The 18,453-nt window shown below is 33.7% G+C and overlaps 7 protein-coding genes across 7 annotated transcripts; 4 read left to right on the top strand and 3 right to left on the bottom strand.

The window, feature by feature from the left end:
• Positions 1–314: 314 nt before the first annotated feature.
• Positions 315–2,089, top strand: PHYBLDRAFT_19019 (hypothetical protein; the record flags this gene model as incomplete). The annotated part of the gene is made up of 6 exons (XM_018439697.1): positions 315–650; positions 898–1,049; positions 1,150–1,225; positions 1,360–1,438; positions 1,506–1,739; positions 1,851–2,089. Coding segments are annotated over 6 exons (1,116 nt in total), but the record flags the coding sequence as incomplete, so codon positions are not given.
• A 1,342-nt stretch (positions 2,090–3,431) lies between these two features.
• On the bottom strand, positions 3,432–5,520 carry PHYBLDRAFT_165292 (hypothetical protein; the record flags this gene model as incomplete). The annotated part of the gene is made up of 2 exons (XM_018435194.1): positions 3,432–5,327; positions 5,374–5,520. 2 exons carry the CDS (start codon positions 5,518–5,520, stop codon positions 3,432–3,434), a joined length of 2,043 nt encoding a protein of 680 aa, XP_018294824.1.
• Positions 5,521–7,899: 2,379 nt separating this feature from the next.
• PHYBLDRAFT_109646 (Serine/Threonine kinase CK1) lies at positions 7,900–9,448 on the top strand (the record flags this gene model as incomplete). The annotated part of the gene is made up of 5 exons (XM_018428125.1): positions 7,900–7,981; positions 8,062–8,244; positions 8,361–8,437; positions 8,753–8,981; positions 9,108–9,448. 5 exons carry the CDS (start codon positions 7,900–7,902, stop codon positions 9,446–9,448), a joined length of 912 nt encoding a protein of 303 aa, XP_018294823.1.
• Positions 9,449–10,489: 1,041 nt separating this feature from the next.
• On the bottom strand, positions 10,490–13,352 carry PHYBLDRAFT_180223 (hypothetical protein; the record flags this gene model as incomplete). The annotated part of the gene is made up of 12 exons (XM_018438282.1): positions 10,490–10,684; positions 10,984–11,082; positions 11,183–11,322; positions 11,384–11,746; positions 11,817–11,892; positions 11,998–12,135; positions 12,194–12,274; positions 12,353–12,406; positions 12,470–12,835; positions 12,952–13,027; positions 13,100–13,187; positions 13,325–13,352. The coding sequence occupies 12 exons, from the start codon at positions 13,350–13,352 to the stop codon at positions 10,595–10,597; spliced, it is 1,599 nt and encodes a 532-aa protein (XP_018294822.1). The 3' UTR covers positions 10,490–10,594.
• Positions 13,353–13,695: 343 nt separating this feature from the next.
• Positions 13,696–14,913, top strand: PHYBLDRAFT_63018 (hypothetical protein; the record flags this gene model as incomplete). Its single annotated transcript, XM_018441056.1, has 6 exons — positions 13,696–13,812; positions 14,015–14,218; positions 14,314–14,437; positions 14,498–14,566; positions 14,677–14,790; positions 14,855–14,913. 6 exons carry the CDS (start codon positions 13,696–13,698, stop codon positions 14,911–14,913), a joined length of 687 nt encoding a protein of 228 aa, XP_018294821.1.
• Positions 14,914–15,875: 962 nt separating this feature from the next.
• Positions 15,876–16,905, top strand: PHYBLDRAFT_63019 (hypothetical protein; the record flags this gene model as incomplete). The annotated part of the gene is made up of 2 exons (XM_018441057.1): positions 15,876–16,407; positions 16,526–16,905. The coding sequence occupies 2 exons, from the start codon at positions 15,876–15,878 to the stop codon at positions 16,903–16,905; spliced, it is 912 nt and encodes a 303-aa protein (XP_018294820.1).
• A 13-nt stretch (positions 16,906–16,918) lies between these two features.
• PHYBLDRAFT_122948 (hypothetical protein) lies at positions 16,919–17,780 on the bottom strand. Its single transcript, XM_018428899.1, has 2 exons — positions 17,640–17,780; positions 16,919–17,347 (listed from the first exon to the last, which is right to left on the bottom strand). Exons 1-2 carry the CDS (start codon positions 17,728–17,730, stop codon positions 17,181–17,183), a joined length of 258 nt encoding a protein of 85 aa, XP_018294819.1. The 5' UTR covers positions 17,731–17,780; the 3' UTR covers positions 16,919–17,180.
• Positions 17,781–18,453: the final 673 nt, after the last annotated feature.

Here is an 18,453-nt window from a genome sequence, read left to right as displayed (position 1 = left end):
ACAGAAATCTAATGAACAGTCGGCGCGGTTGAAAGAGAAAGAAAAGGGGGTAAGGCCTGCCATGTCTCCTCAAGGTAACAAACAAGAAACAATTATATGTACATTATATACATTATGTGCATAGTCTACATAGTGTACATGATGTGTGTATATAAAAACCACACAGTGTAGATTATGATATAATATTATTTTATTTATTTATGTATTTATTTGTGTATTTATTTATTTATTTATATTAATTTTGAAACATGTATTAACATTTTGTTATTGTTTGTCTATATTTATATATAGCTGCTTTGAAACTCTATCGAAACAGTTTGTCACCCTTTGAACACAAAGAGATCCTCGAATACTCACAGGTGTATTTTGTTGGTGCACATGCTGAAAAACGACGTGCCTCCCCTGGCCAAGCATACTCCAATTTTGGTTATGATGATGGTCGTGGTGAATACCACATTGTCGAAAAAGACCATCTGGGCTATCGTTACGAAGCAATCGGTGGTCTGGGACGAGGTTCGTTTGGACAGGTTGTAAAATGCTTTGATCACAAAACCGGCCAAACTGTGGCTATCAAGATCATTCGCAATATGCCACAATATCACACCCAAGCATTGGTAGAGATCAAGACGCTTGAAGAACTAGTCAGATGGGTAAGTCCTCTTTCTTTTATTCTGTCTTTCTCTTTCGTCTCTCTTGTTTCTTTGTTGTGTATATCAGTCTATTAAATAATATATCTATCTATCTCTACACATAAAAATCAATAAAAACAAATCAATAAAAACAACACCACTACCAACAGCACCAGCAGCAATAATAATAATAATCATCATCATCATCATAATCTTAATTTTAATCTTAATAATCATAAGCGTAATCAACTCATCATGATGTTGATAGGACCCTGAAGATGAACATAATATGGTTCGAATGTTGAATCACTTTTATTTCCGAAATCATTTGTGTATTGCCTTTGAGTGCTTAAGCTTTAATCTCTACGACTTTCTTAAGAGTAGTCAATTCCAAGGGTTTAGTATTGGGTTGATTCGAAGGTAAAATATCTCAAGCCAACAGAAGCACATAAGCTACTTCAGAGTTCATACTAAAATAACAAATATAAAACAAACTAACACAGCCTTCTCTTGCAATTAGGTTTGGAATACAGATCCTTAATTGTCTAGCTCTTTTGAAAAAACACAAGCTTATACATTGTGATCTGAAGCCAGAGGTAAATTAAAAGAAGAAGAAGAAGAATAGTTGAAATAATTATAACATTATTGCTATTGCTATTATAATCCATAGATTATTTAATAAAGTCTAACTAATGCTCCTATTTTAACCACCATTACAACAACAATAAAGAATATTATCTTAAAGTGCCCCACAAAAAGTACTATAAAGGTCATTGATTTTGGTAGTTCATGTCTGGAGAGTGAAAAAGGTAATTTATAATAGTAACAATAATACTCTATTTATTCATTTATTTATTTATTTTATTCGTTGTATAGTGTTTACATATATCCAGAGTCGGTTTTATCGCTCACCGGAAGTAATGCTGGGTCTACCTTACAGTAGTGCAATTGATATGTGGAGTATAGGATGTATTCTAGCAGAGTTATTTACAGGAAAGCCACTTTTTCCGGGTGAGAACGAGCAAGACCAGCTGGCTTGTATTATGGAAATTCAAGGAGTACCTGATAAACGTCTCGTGGAAGCAAGCACGCGCCGCAAAACCTTGTTCGGTAAAAAAAATTGATTATTTGAAATAATTACTGCTATTATGTGCATAATGATAATGAAGAGCATATGTTTAATAATAACTTGAATATTTTTTTTTCTCTCTCTTTTTGTAGATTCTTATGGTAATCCTCGTATCTTCCCAAACTCCAAAGGTCTCAAGCGCAAACCAGGATCCAGGAAATTAGCAGTAGCTTTGAAATCTACAGACGAGGATTTTGTTGACTTTATAGACAGTTGTCTTCAATGGGATCCTGTACATCGGTTATCTCCAACAGAGGCAATGAAACACCCTTGGATTCGCAAGCCAAGCTCGAGTTCTAGGTCAAGGGAACAAAAAACAAAAAACAAATAATTGAAACACATTAAAAAAACAGAAAACAAGAAAGAAAAAACAATAGAAAACAAAAGCAACAGAAACTTGAACTGAATTGAATGATTTATTTGCCTATTATTTATTTATTTGTTTGTTAATTTGTTAATTTCTTTATTGAAGCCTTTATTCTTCGTCTTCCTCTTATACCACTACTATTACTACTACATATATTCTTACTTTTACTTCTTCTTGTACAAAAATCTGTTAATCAATCAATATATTCTTTTCAAACAATCGCCAGGACTATTATTTTTCTTTATTAGCAAGAACGTATGATTTCTACATTAAATTTGTATGACCCGTAAATATTCTAAATGTCATCAGTGTTTCGGTGCTTCAGTTTAATGGTGTAATGTGCTACTATAGGCGTGCATATCGTACGACCAAATAGAGCAAAACGAATTATTGTATTATTACTTTTTGAAATTATATATTAATAAGCTATCTTATATATAATAGTAGTAATTAGCTACTGACATATTTAATATGGTTATAGTTTTATACATTCATAAATATATGTATAATCATAATTCATTTCAATAAAATCGTCATTTGAATGCAGGTCTTGACAAGTTCTGAGATCCTTTACTAATTTGATATTTGACTTGGCACGAGTTTAATTACCATGGCTTCCGTAATTGTTTCAACTACATACAGGCCAGTTGTTGCGCAGTAAAAATTGACCATCTTGTTTTTTTAAAAAAAAAGAATGGTAATGATAGATTTGATCATGTTCATGTTAATCTTCTTTTAAAATATGTATATGTATATATTTTTAGTTTAATCACATCTAGACTACTTTCTTCAGTATACCTAATTAATTAATTAACTATTACCATAAAAAAATACTCTAAGCAGATGAAATGAATAAATGTGCAGAATAAGCACCTGTGAAAATGTACATTCAAGACTAAGTGACAGTATTTCAAAAAGAAAAGAAAAACAATTGCATATCTGCCGATACCTCAAGACTCTTTATTCTATTGGTTTTTATTAGTCTGCTTAGTAGTAAGAGAATATATAAGGTGCTGGTATATCAACTCGTTATCAGGAGATAATATTTACTATATATGGTGCAATCGGAGATAAGTATCAATGTTTTTGGATTTGTTTCAATTTTCTCCTGGAAAACTCCGCCAGCCAATTATGATTTAATGTCCGACAACCTTTAAAAAAAATCAAAATTCAATGATATTTAGCACTCAAAACGTAAAGAATAAGCACAAAAGTAGAATTGATATATTTAATAAAATAATAATTAGAGATAAAGATAATTTATAAGCAAAAATAATAAAAAATAAAGAAAGTACAGATAAAAATTCTATTCTCTTCCTTCATCACGGCGATGAGAAGTATATTTTTTTTTTGTAAATTTTTTTACAACATCATTGGCTTCTTTCACGTTCATCTCTTGGCTGTATGCCTCAATGTAGCGCCACGAGCGGTTGTAATACCGGCGGATATTTGGAAGCTTACCAGCGTGATCCAGGAAAGTATGGATATTCTTATCCAGGGACTTATACGTATAGTCACACTGGAGGCGAGCTTCACGCTTTGCGGCACCCCAATACCTCTCAATCCAATTGCATTCGCAATGGAACTTAGGGTAAAGTTCAAATATATGACCAGAGTCTTCGACAGTCTCATGAAGAGCAGTTTTCTGTGACATAAAATCTGGTTGTGAAGCCAGAAAATGATGTGCACAGCACTTGCTATCTTCAGAGGCGTCTTTACTCTTACAGTCTAGTCGCCATTTCTTAATAGGATTATACGGATCCTTCTCAAGCCACAAACCACGCTCCTCCAGAATATGACGGACGCCTTTAACATATTTAACCTTATTTTGGACCCATTGTCCACTTTTCTTTGCAAACCATTCGTCCTTCTCGTAGTACATTGATTGTACTTCCTCTACACCATTCCGGACAAATACTGTATCCCGCAAAGAACAAGGATCGTCGTCTTCAATCTCTTTGTCATTTAGATTCATTTTGCTTGAGATCAAAGCATTTTGCCCATACGCTTTGTGATTTGTGCTTTGGTCAAATGAAAAGACGGCCTTGCACCCTGGGTGAATCAATTCAAAAAGAGGAATAACATTTTTTTTCAATTGCTTCAACATATCCGCACTCGTCCAGTACCCATCTCTGTCGGCCCCAGGGCGGAATACCTCTCGTGACGACCATGCCCCTCTAGCCATTGTTCCGTGGCATACGCACTTGAACTCACTGATCATGAAAGACATTCCTGGACCTTTCTTACGGATAGGATTTTCATCTTCCATTAGCCACATGGTATCTTTCCCATCGTTTGCGTAGAATGTCGATTCATCGGGAGTAACAAGAACATGCTCTATTTCATCGGATCTAAGTACTGGCAAAACTACAGTTTCTTCATTTTCAGAAAAAGTTGCCATTTTCTTCTTGTACACCATCATTATTTTTGCCCATTTCTGACGGTATGCAATCACATCCTCTCTTTCATGACCGTCGTAATAAATGTCTTTAGAGTTCTTTCTAAACACATAACCCCATTCATGAAGGTACTTCCAGATTGTACTTGTGGAAGTATTTCCAGGTATACCAAGCTTTCTTGGCAAAATCTCTCCATCAATGTACTTCTTCACTTCGATAAGACTTCGACTTTCTGGTCTCTGGTTTTGAATCCATTTACAGATAGTAGACTGTATATCTTCATCCGAAAATAAAGAATGTCTTCTCAAATGCTTTCCTTGTTGGTGTAAGGCAATTGAACGGAAATCAACATACTCTTTGGCATACTTTCTTATAGCAGCTGGACGATAAGTGTTTTTGTGAAGCCATATTTCCATCGATGCTTTCTCTGAAGCTTCCATAGTTTTGGCGCCTGATATTCTGTATCGAAGGTAGCATTCAACTGATTTAAGCTTACAGAGTTCAAAAGCATCAACTGACCGAGAAGAAGGACCTGCGCGAGTATAAGGGAAAATCTCTTTCTTAACATCTTCATGTGCAAGTTTAAGCACAGCAATTTTGTCAATCTGTATGTTCTCCAATTCACTATCAATAGATTCTTTTAATTCAATTGGAGCCTCTTTTTTGAACTTTAATAAAGAAGCCTTTATCTGTAAGACGGTAGCTTCCTTGCGTATTTGAAGCATCATTATCTGCTTTTCTTTTTCTCCATTCAGTTGTTCGCGAATTTTTCTGATAAGTTCCACGAAGCGACTTATCAGCACCTTCATGCCATTTCAGCAGCTGGTTTGTATATGCAGCTGAAGTAACTTCTTCTGACATTCCCTGGAGCTCTCTGTCGTCCAAAACAATATCGTCTTCATGGTCAAACTCCAAGTCCATATAATCTTCATTTGCCAATTGTATTTTTTTAATAAAAGCTCCACTACTAGCCGATCTGTTTATTTTCTTTGCCATTGTTGATCTCTTTTTTGGACGAGGCATTTTAGAGTGTTTTAAATATAAGTGTGTTAAGCTTGAGTAGTAACACTTGAGGAAGACCAAAATAATAAAAGGTACGCAATAAAAGTCAAAGTCACACGCACGTGATTTGCCTTTTTAAGAAATTATATTTAATGTCCGTCAGTGACAGCCATTTAACTTGTTTCAATACCGTAAAAACCGGGTAAACTCCGTTGTAAATAGGCCAATACATCCCAACTTTGAAAGTCTAAGACTTTTTATTCAGAGTAGTTAGAGCAATTGTAAACTCTTAATTCTATAGATAATAATCATATCTATCGAATTAAGAGTTCAGAATTATATTAACTTAAGTTTTGCAAAAGTTATAAACTTTTAAAAAATACCCAAAAACTTAGATAGTTATCTCCGATCGCACCATATATATTTATATATATAAGACTGTCCCTATATATAAAGTATATCGATGACGTAAAATAAATAACAGCCTCTATCACTTTTGTATTTCTTGTCCAATCAGTTGATAAAAGCTAAGAATATTTGACTGGATACAATAAAGATAAGGTAGAATATAATATATCACGTATTGAGCTGCTGTATATACACACACCAATTCCGAATGGGTTTACTTTAGTCAAGTTATTGCATTTTATATTATAACCTCTTTTTCGTATTGATTTTTTTTCCCTTTATAGCTCCAAAATGAAGTTTTCTTGCTTCAATGCCTGAAGAAGCAGTGCATTATAGCCTTTTTGTTTGAAAATTAAGTGTCAATTGTAAATTGTCCTTAATATCACCAGAAAACAAGCAGAGCAAGAATCATATTAAGAGAGAGATAGAGAGAAAGCGATTTACGATTTACGATTTACGATTTACAATTTACAATTTACGACTTGTAAACTATGAACTTTGGAATTTGGATTATAGATTCTTAATTGGGAGTTAGAACTTATGAATAATCACAATTTTTGGAAATTCGTATTTAGATTATGTAAAGAAAATAAAAGAATAAAAAAGAAGAATATCCTACGTAGCATGTCTTACTCTTCTTCTTCTTCTTCTTCTTATCCTTCTTGCTGTTGCTACTTGTAATGGAAATTACAGGCCATTGTTGACTGTATTATTAGCCATGAGACTCTTCATCGAAACCTTGTGTATTCAAAAGTGTGATTGGTATATGTAGACTGATATTTGCTATTAATAATCTACACAGGCGGGTATAGCATATTAAATATTGATACTTTGATATCATATATCTATATCTATATATCTATATGCAAGAAAAGGACCTTGTACAAAGTCAAAGTCAAAGCCTTTTGTGTATATGTGTTTTGTTAGCTAAAAAAGGTAATTTTAAGAATAATAATAATAATATATACACATATATAAATAAATAAAAGTAAAAGTAAAAAAAAAAAAAAAGAGAGAGAGAGAGAAAGTGAGTATTAAAATATTAAATAAAATATTAAAACTCCTCATGAGAAAAAAAAATATGTATAAATATAGAAACAATGAAAATCCCATAATAATTTTATATATATGTATTTATTTAAAGAAAACGCGTACTATGATTAATGATTTCAATATATACATATTTTGAAACAAGAGAATATTTATGCAAATATGTAAAAAGAAAATATCTTATGGTTGTAATTATTTGAGAGTTATTGGTATTTACTGATAATTATATTACAACAATAAACTCTTGCTTGAATGTTACAAAGTGTCGTGGCCAAACAATACAATACAATACAATACAATACAATATTCCAAGCTTCTTCTCTTCTATTCTCTATTCAGCTTTACTTACTCTTCATTTCATTGGACCTTACTGAGCTTCACTAAGCTTCTGATTTCCTTTCATTTTTCACTACCACCTTATTTTATTTTACTGTATTGTTATAATAGTGCTGGTAATATTTCTGTTTCAATAATTCTCAAAAGAAAAGAAAAGAAAAGAAAAAAAAACTTTCACAAGGACTTGTGAATTATTATTATTTTGGGGGTGAAAATTACGAAAAAAAAAAAATAGGAAACTTGATTTTCCCTCCTTCGCTCTCTTTTCTTTCGTTTTCTTTTGTTTTCTTATTTCTCCCTCTCTTCTTCTTCTACTATTTCTCTTTTTTTTTTGAGCAACCAACTCTTGTGAGATCTCACGCACAAATAATTTTATATATATATATATAAAACAAACCCACGAATCATATTGTAATATTTTGTTGTTTTTCTCTCTCTCTCTCTCTCTCTTGCTTTATCAAAATACATAAACACACAATATATCTATTCTTCTTCTTACCTTCTTTATTTTTTATTTTTTATTTATTCTTAGTGTTCTTCTTTACTTCCATTAAGCAGTTATAACTCCCATTCCTCATCATGTCTATGGATTTAAGAGTTGGAAATAAGTATCGCATTGGACGCAAGATTGGGTCTGGATCCTTTGGCGACATTTATCTCGGTGAGTTAAGAATTGGATAAAAAAGAAGTAGATGCTGCTTTATTTTGGTGGTCTTATGTTATTATTGTTATTCTCATTAGGCACAAATATTATCACAAGCGAGGAAGTTGCCATCAAGCTGGAATCAGTAAAGGCAAAACACCCACAGCTTGAATACGAAACCAAAGTTTACAAAGCACTATCAGGTGGTGTTGGAATTCCATTTGTTCGGTGGTATGGTACAGAATGCGATTACAATGCTATGGTCATGGATCTCTTGGGACGTATGTAACAACTTCTTTTTATTATTAAAATACATGCACAATACATACATATTATAATAACCCATTGGTATTAATAATATGGATCCTGTTATTGTTTTTTGTTTTGTTTTTGATAGCTTCTCTGGAAGATCTTTTCAACTTTTGTAACCGAAAGTTCACTCTAAAGACTGTGCTGCTGTTAGCCGATCAGATGGTACGTGCACTTATTTTAATATTATATATACACACACGCATATATGTAAAAGAGAGGAATAAATCAATAACAATGAGCAAGACGGGGAGGGGGGGGGGGGGGGGGTACCAGGCGTTGGTTACTCATGGTTATTCATTGGCTCGTGTACCACACACAACTATATATATAGCTGTACAATAATTATTATCAAACTCCCCGTCCTCCTTATAAATATTGTGTATATTTATATTTATATAGATATAATAGTCTTTTTCTTTTATGCCACTAACTAATTGATCAATAACCAATTGATTATCATAATCTTACTATGTACAGCTTTCGCGTATCGAATACATTCACTCCAAGAACTTTATCCATCGCGATATCAAGCCAGACAATTTTCTCATGGGTATTGGCAAACGTGGAAACCAGGTTAACGTTATCGACTTTGGATTGGCCAAAAAGTACCGTGACCCACGCACACACCTCCATATTCCATACAGAGAAAACAAGAACTTGACTGGTACTGCTCGTTATGCCAGTATCAACACACATTTGGGCGTAGGTAAGAAATGCATCTTGATACCAATGTATAAAGTACAACCGATCGAGAAAATCTTGTTCTATGTGTTGCAAGACGAAAATAATAATAATAACAGAAATTAAAATTAAAACGAATACAATACACTAGAACAATCTAGACGAGACGATTTGGAATCCCTGGGCTATGTGCTCATGTACTTCTGCCGTGGTTCTTTGCCCTGGCAGGGACAAAAGGCAGCCACCAAAAAGCAAAAGTACGATCGAATCATGGAAAAGAAGATGACCACACCCACCGAGCTGCTTTGTCGTGGATTCCCAAGTGAATTTGCCATCTACCTCAACTACACACGCTCTCTTAGATTTGATGACAAGCCAGACTACAGTTATCTGCGCAAACTATTCCGGGATCTATTTGTCCGAGAAGGGTTCCTCTACGACTATGTATTCGATTGGACCGTTGTCAGGATTGTAAGCAACATTTCTTTATAGATAAGGATTATCTGTGTATGCATGTGTATATTGTGTTTTTCTGGAAGGGGGTAATTATGGGCTTAGTATTAATCACACATGCTCTACTATATGTATATGCACCAAAAATAAATTAGAATGGAGAGCAACAAACACAACAGCAGCAACAACAACAACAACAACAGCAGCAGCAGCAACCAATCGAATCTCCAGAAGCAATGAAGACTCCTACCACACGGCTGCCAGCTGCAACCGTTCAATCTTCATCACGCATGGCCAACGCTCCCACAAATACAGCTGTTGATTCTAGCAACATTTCTTCTTTCCGCCGTTCGACCTCTGGCGCAAAGCAGCCTCCTGTGGTTGGTGGACTCCACAAACCAAGTGCAATGCAGTCCTCTTCTTCGAGGAACATACCTCCTACCAATGTAAAATAAACTTGCTTTTAAATATATATATATATAAATGTTAAAAGATCAAAAGAACTCGTATCATGGTTTGCTCACTAATTATTTTTCATTTTTCATTTTTCAATAGCCATGAACATAACTCCATAATGTCCATTTGATAGTGGAATATATATATAATTTTTTTTTTAAAAAAAAGAAATCAAAGGAAGCACAAACATCCTTGTTCGTACACCATTTACACTCGTCTTCTTCCTCTACTCTTTATCTCTATTTCTTCTTTCTTTCTCTTTATCCCCCCCTCCCCCTTTCCCCTTTTTTTTTACTATATCTTTTCTTTCTTTTGCTCTCACAAAAGTCTTGTCTGCTTTCTTTCCATACACCTATTTTTCTTCTATAAACAAAATTATGACAATGCATGAGGCACAAAAAAAAAGAAAAAAAGTACACAGCCACAACCACAGCCACGCACAAATACATGCTTAAGCACGTATTCTGTTTGTGTGTGTGTGTGTGTGTGTGTGTGTGTGTGTGTGTGTGTGTGTGTATGGGTGTAGATGTAGCTTTCTATCAAAAGAAAGATATATTAAAGAGAAAAAGAAAAGGAGAGGAAGAAGATGAACACAAAGAAGTACATTTGTGGTGTGAAGGAGAAAAGAGGTTCAAAAATTTAATTTTTTTTTGGTTATTTTATTAATTAATTAATTAATTTTATTATTTTATATCTATTTTTTCTTTTAAGAAAAACATATTTATTATTTTATTTATTGTAAGCACTGTATTCTCCTGATAGTTCCATCTCCACACCAGATTGTTCATATGTAGCCTTGTATCGTAATCTCAGTGAATCCTGGAATCATCAAGAGTAACACATACATTTATATACATTATTTTTTTAAAAAATAAATCAATAAATCAATATAAAGAATCGAATACTAGTACTAGCAAGCTAACGATAATATATTTCTTTGATTGTATTTTTAAATATTAAAAATCTTAAAGGTGATAATGATAACGATAATGATAACAACAGTGATAATACTACTGTCATTATCGCTATCAATATTATCAAGGTCGATATAGCTACAGTCACAGCTACTATCCCTACCACTAAAATGAATGAATTAATGATTACTATTATGTAAATACCTTTGTAGTGTTCTTGACTTGGATTGTCTGATAAACTTGGTTTTCTGATTTCGGTGGAACTGTTTGAGATGATTGAAATCCCATGTTCAATTCTACAGACTATTTCATTTTCATATATATATATATCACAATTAGTCCACAGAATAATAATAGAAAGAAGCTAGGAATCCTATTAATCTAATCGAATTTCATATTTTACTTTAGGAGTCGCGAGTGAGAGAGTCATTCGGGTCATTGGCGCGTTTGATCGGTTGGAGTAGAGAGCGTTGATAGACAACAAGGATCCTACTTGTGTGATCTCTAATACGATACAAAGTCCATTTTTGTTCACCAATACAACTAGAAATTTATAATATATTAGTTTAATTTGTTCAGTATATTCTCTTATATATATATTTACTCTGTTCACCAGAAGTTCCAGTAGGTTTCGGTTCTGTGCCTGGTGTTGATTGTGTAAGGTCGGAAACAACGGGCGATCCAAATGATTTGGGAGAGTTGGAAGACGGACTAACGATATTTGTCTTTTCAAAGATATCTGCTAGATCATTCACATGTGAGAAAGTATATTCGGGTGGTGCTTCTGTAGTGCATTCGTCGTCGTCGTCTAGATCAATAAGACTGATAGGTGGTTGTTGTTCTGTGGGTATATCAGACTCTTTAATTCGACCATGGATACCATAGTGAGTGTTGTACAGTCCTTGCTTGAGGTCGGTGTATTTAGCCAATACATTATTTAGCAAGTCGTTCAATGCCAATAGGTCATCTACAAGTTTTTGTTAATTTTCTTTTTTTTTTTTTAAAAAAAAAAAAGAAGTATTTATACAATCTCTCACCGGAATCTTCTCTGTCTCCATTTTGAATAAACTTGCTTACTCTAGCTTGAGCTAGTGTACATGCTTGGACAAGATTCTGTATCAATTGATAGATACTAGATTAATATCTCTTGTTTATATATATATATATATATATAATGTGTGTTTTAATTTTAATTTTTATTGTTTTCATCATTATTACTTTGGCAGGTGTACTCAATTGAAATCCTTGGTTTGGTTGAACTGCATTTAGGATCTCAAACAAAGACATGGCTTGTTCCTGGATTGCATTGATCTCATCTGCAAATTTTTGCTTGTAGTCTGTTTGATGCCGCTTGTCCTAAATATTGACGTGTTAATTATTCACTGGATCTGTGTGTTTTAAGAATTGTACTTGCATATCCTGTCATGATTTGGATAAGATTGTGTGCTTCTACAAGATCTTGTGGTGTTCCTCGTCGAATGAGCTCTTGTAATTTCTGATAACAATATTAATTAAGAATGTCAATAATGTTGTTTGATTGTTCATAAGAAAAAATATCGTATGTAATACTTACTGCTGATCGAGCTAGTCTATCTTCTTCTTCAAGTTCGTCCGCTGTTCGTAATTCCTATTTTTTTGTTTTGTTTTGATTAAGAAACTTTGATAAAGTACACCAGATTTTTTTCCTTACTTCTGGGGGTACAAGTGCTCTAATTGACTCTTCTCTGATCTCAGGGAATCTGTAGCCTTTGTACCGCAACAGCCGGTACATTTCCTTTATCATACTAAAGTCTTGTTTGAAACGAGACATATCTGCCAATCCAACCTTCCACTCCTTAATCAAATAAAGCGTACGATCCATGATAGGAACTGAAAATGTGACTGACTGGACAAAATTATCAAAGTGGTTCCATTGATTGTTTTCCTGATGGGAAGAAGGTGAGTAGCCAGGAGGTGGGCGTTCTGGAAATTTGGACACGATTTTGTTAAGAAATTCCTTGGTGGCTATCTGTAGGTGAAAGGGGTATCCACATTGCTTTGCACAAGTATCCAGTAACTTTGTGGTTGTGAGTTGGTTAAAATCAAGGAATCTTTTGTTTTAAGAAACAATATATAGAATCACCATCATAATCTAAATCTAAATGGAGCATTTAAAAAGTAAAAACAACATACGTCTAGAGCAAGCAAAGCTCTATTGGGCTGAGAGCTTGCTGCAAAACCTGCCAGTAGCATAGCAGCTTTACGTGGACTAAATGTATATTTGTATGTTGACATTATTATTGAATATTTTGAGAAAAGGACAGGATGAATCTACACTTACTAGATTCCTTCCTTTTCATTGATAAGTTGACAGATTGCAATATTGGTCGATTGGTCTGCCTTGGTACGTTTCGGATTGCAGGCAATTTCTACACTCAATGCACGAATCGATTGGAATCCAACATTAAGAAAAGGGCTTCTTCTTTTTATTGAGGTTGTTTATATATACATATACATATACATATACATATATACATATATATATATATATATATATATATATTACCAATTAGTGTTTCCAAGCGATTGGCCATCATGTGAAATGTTCTGTTTCAAAATGTACAAAGAAAAGAAAGAAAAACAAAAAAGAAAAAAAAAGAAAAAGAAAAACTTGACACCCACACCCAAATACACACACAAATGTAATGTTATTTGTGATACAAGTTATATAGATTTATAGTGTGGTTTGTGTCACTTTCCCTGTACGTCAGAACACTTTCTTTTTTTTCATTCTCCCTGTTTTACACACACACATTTTCTTTCTTTTCTACTACACTTTTCTTCTGCTTCTTTTTCTTCTTCTTCTTTGTATTCACCTAATATACTTCTTTAATATTCCTTTAATACCCCATCTTTTTCTATCTCTTTTGGAATATAATGAGTGAACCAACCGAATATTACGACACCATCGACCTACACATTCGATGGTCAGATCGACAAGATCTCGTCTTATCTGTTTCCCCCCACGATACCATTTCCACAGTCAAACAAAAAGTATATAATATATATATATATGTGTGTGTGAGGGAGAGAGCGAGGGTGTGTAGAAAGCAATGCTCTTTAGATAAATAACAAAAGTCTCGAGATTCCTCTTGTATTACAATACTACATACATATATGCACTGTCTATCTTGCATTTTTTTTTATGTCGTCAGTTTGTCTTGAATCTTGTCATTAAGAATGTCTTCATTTATAGATTTGTCAAATGTCACCACATGCCAAAGGAAAATACATTCGTCTTATTCACAGTGGCCGTATACTTGAAGACAACAATACTCCAAGTGACTATGGACTCGGGAAGATGACCAGTGATGGATCGAAATCAAAGATGACACCTTTACCTGTCTACATTCATTGCTCATTATCAGACTATGTTCCTGAGCAAACAAGTACAAAAAACGTAAGAACTGTAAAATATATATAATACACATGCATAAATATACATTACATTCAACTCAATGCGTTTTTAATTATTATTATTATTATGAATTACAGCAACCTACACCTAATATACCTGTTACTGGCTTTGATCGATTACGAGAGAGTGGATTCACAGAAGATGATATTCAAAACATACGGTCTCAGTTCCATCGATTACACGGTACACCTATTGAAGGAGGTGAGTCAAGGTCTTTCATAATTTCATAATATACATATATATACTAATATTTAATATTAGATAATGAGGAGGCTCGACATCTTGAAGAGCAATGGATGGACAATACTACAGACACATTACCAGACGGAAGTAAGTATTTTTTTTTAAAAAGAACTCTCTTTCTCTTCTTCTTTTGTGCGTGCTTGTGTGATGTCTTTGGTTATTTATATTAACTTATATGCGTACATTCAAAATTCAAGCTCTTCAGGGTACATACAAAGAGATGGTCTGGGGACTCATGCTAGGCTTCTTTCTGGGAGTCATTTGTCTCTTTTGGTTCCGTGAGAATGTCTTTTCTCGAAGGCATCAAATGGGTAAGCACAAGATTTCTGCTTATTTAGTTTTTTTTTGTTAGTCTCATCTGGATCTGGTTATTAGGTATTGTGGCAGGTATTATGATCAATATATCATTTGGTGTACTCCATGTATACTATTAAATTAAATATATACATTATACATTATACATATACATATACATATTGTACATTCAAACCCAAACACACATACACGCTGTTAAAGAGAATTAGTTGGTCTAGACAAACCAAACCGATCAAATAATAACTATCAAAAAGCTTAAGCAATATAATGGGATTAGAGTTTTAGAATAAAGATCAAAATATTTAATCTTGCAAGACGAGCATTAGAAAAAGTTCAGACGACGACGATTGGCTATTTTTATGCATTGGTTATCCCAATTGACAATTAGACAGTAGAATATACCTATTACAATAGTCAATAATTCGTTTACTTTTTTTTTAAAAAAAAAAAAAAAAGAATAAATAAATACAAACTAAAAATTACACTTTTTAATTGCGTCCTTTAGCTGTTGCAAAATGTACCTTGAACAATCGGTAAAGATAGACGGCAAAAAATTAATCAATCTGTTTTGGCTGAGCTCATTTTTTTTATCTGCCTTGACCAACTGTGTGTCCAATTAAGAACAAATATAATGTTTTATGTTTGCTTGTTTGGTTTTGCCTTTGGAGTAATATATTGCGCGATAAATATATATATATATATATTGATTTAATTATCTATTATATCATTATCTAGACTCTTAACTTAATTATTTAATTATTTATTTATTTAACTGATAGACAAAGGTATTAAGTTAAGCAGCAATATCCTGTATAAAAGACTTTTAAAACCTTTCTCCATTTATCTTGCTTTAATTTATATATTTTTCAAAAGTTGGATTAGTGATGCTTGTTAGCAGCGAGTCAGAAATTAAGCAACACTTATATAAACTTTAGTGATTGTGACTTGCTTTGATATATCACATCTTTACTTTCTTGGTTTACACACACACATACAACACATATTTACTCTTTGCAGTAATTTGGAATCTATCTAGAATAAAGAGAAAGAAAGAAAGAAAATAAATAAATAGATCTCTAGAATGTACTTAATTATAGTCCTTTGTGGCTGTCTTGCTATACTTACAATACTAAGTTTTGTGTCAAAGCACATAGCACTGTTGCGTTCATCTGTATTGGCGTATGGAAAGCTGGATTACACAGCCGATCAACCATTGACTGCGATGGCGCGCTGGATCAAGAATATAACTGTACCAAAAACATGGTTTTGTCACTTTTATGCAGTAGGACTGATGGCCGCAATAGAATGCATCATCGAAATCACCCTAGCTTTACAATGGAAGGTATTTGGCCCAGTACTGACTGTCTTGCGCTTGTGGGACACACCTCAGGGCAGTCGACATCTTGGCCTTGGAGAATGTTTGGTTGGTCTAGGGTTGATGACAATTCATCTGGCCAGACGCCTATATGAATCGATGATGATTGAACGCCCATCTGCCAATGCACGCATGCATTTTAGCCATTATTTGGCTGGGATGGGATTCTATGGAGCTATGGTTATTGGTGCCTGGCTAGAAGGAGCAGCTAATTTTGGTATCTGGCAGCCAATAAAAGGTACAAAGAGAAAAAATAGAGAGAGAGGGATTTTTATATGACCAATCTCAGTTTATTCATCACTCTTGTGGTGTGGATAATCATAATGATTATCATGGTCGTGAACATAATGAAGTAGTTGAACCTTTTACACTTCCTTGGACAACCATTCCTTCAATTGGATTGTTTATCTATGCGTCCTATCACCAACACACTTGCCACAAGATTCTTGCTTCTCTTCGTACTCCAAAGACCAGAAACGCTTACGTGATCCCTCGTGGAGATTGGTTTGAGAATCTGGTTGTCCCTCACTATTTTGCTGACATTCTCGTGTATGTTTCGCTGTGGATTCTCTATCAAGGACGTAATTGGACTTTGACATTTGGATTGGTGTGGACAATTGTCAACCTTGGTGTTACTGCTGGAGAGACTGACCAGTGGTACCGAAAGACGTTTGGCAAAAGATATAATGATGCTTTCCCTCGATCTCGTTCACTTTTGTTACCCCACATATACTAGATGTGCCATTATTATTATTATTATTATTATTATTTATGTATTTATTATTTTTTGTATATGTATAGATAGATATATAGACATATAAGAGGTATATTTTTATCTCTATTGAATATATGATATATACATATATAGCATACTAATAAAATTTACTCTTACTCAAACATTCATTCGCACTCGCACTCTCACACAATTAAAAAAAATAAATGAATGAATGAATTCCAGTCCATTCCATTCCATTCCAATCCAGTCGATTATCATTTTCTTTTGCTTTTTTTTTACTTTGCCTTTGTAAATCTATAAGAGAAACGCTTGCGAGTGAACGAGAACTCGCCAAGCTTGTGACCAATCATTTCCTCAGTGACATGAACAGGAAGGTAGTCTTTTCCATTGTGAACGAGGAATTTCAAGCCGACAAACGATGGAAGGATGGTGCAGCTACGAGCTGTTGATGTTGTCGAGCGGTCGGTTGATTTGTGTTTAGAAAGAAAGAAACAATAAGACCGTTCATGAGGATGAAATAGGTGGAAGATTTGGTGGTAAATTTGTTTCAGAATGTTGACAATTGTATACATGTGTGTATGTACGTGTGTGTGTGTGAGTGTATGTATTTTTGGTGAAATATACAAATATTTATATAGATAAAGAGACATGAACATTAAGCATTTTTTTATTCTTCTTCTTATTTGTGTGTTTAATATTAATGTAATTTTCTTAAAATATAAATTGATACTAACCCTGAGTGGCAATGGGTGTTCCATTCTGGATTGCCTGTCTGAGACCAGGGAATGAGGTGAAGAAGGGACCTTTCCAAGCTGAACGAGGCATTTTATAGAATTTAACTTTTTTTTTAAAGAAAAGAAAGAATTAAAAACAAGGACAGAGGATTGGTGGTGTTGACTTGTCAAAGCAAATGGAAGTGGAGGGGGGGTGCTGTGAAAGACAAATGGATTCAGCCACCTTGTGACCGTCTTATTCAACAATCCTCCTTCCTTCTACCCCCCAACCTCTCTTTATCTCTATCTTTTTCTTTGGGCTTCCTAACTCCGTAAACTTCTATAAAAAAAACAAGCCCAAAGAAAACGAGAAGGTCGAAAGCTCTACTTTCTAAATGTGCCTTATGTTTTACTTCGCCATTCTGTATTATAAAGCGAGTGCTAAAATCAATATCAAGATCAAAATCTACGATCATAAAGAGCAAAATAATTACGAGAATAAGGCATTAATTTTATGTCTATTATTTATTTTGCTCTGTATTATTTATTCTCTTCAAAGTATACGGCTGGTATTCCTGCTATACTGGTAGTGTTTAATTGAACAAAATAAGCCAAAGTTTTGAAAATGTCTGTTTTTTTGTTGTATTTTACGTACAAATATTTATATACACCAAAGAGATTACATCGGTCTTTAAACCACCAGCACTGCATAACGAATGACGATTTTTATTTTTTATTTTTTATTTATATTTATAATTCATTTCTACTCTTGGTTATTGCTCTTGTTCTTGCTCTTGTTCTTTATACTTATCAAATAAGGATAATATCAGTAAAA

Source organism: Phycomyces blakesleeanus, assembly GCF_001638985.1.
Source record: "Phycomyces blakesleeanus NRRL 1555(-) unplaced genomic scaffold PHYBLscaffold_5, whole genome shotgun sequence".
Classification (NCBI taxonomy): domain Eukaryota; kingdom Fungi; phylum Mucoromycota; class Mucoromycetes; order Mucorales; family Phycomycetaceae; genus Phycomyces; species Phycomyces blakesleeanus.
This window is presented reverse-complemented; position numbering and strand designations above follow the sequence as displayed.

What these genes read in the sequence shown, in the direction of transcription:
- PHYBLDRAFT_122948 (XM_018428899.1), bottom strand. Translation starts at nt 17,730, where the DNA reads ATGCCTCGTTCAGCTTGGAAAGGTCCCTTCTTCACCTCATTCCCTGGT. An exon ending in AACACCCATTGCCACTCAGG is followed by an intron (nt 17,348 to 17,639) that starts GTTAGTATCAAT and finishes CAACATCAACAG; the next exon opens with CTCGTAGCTGCACCATCCTT.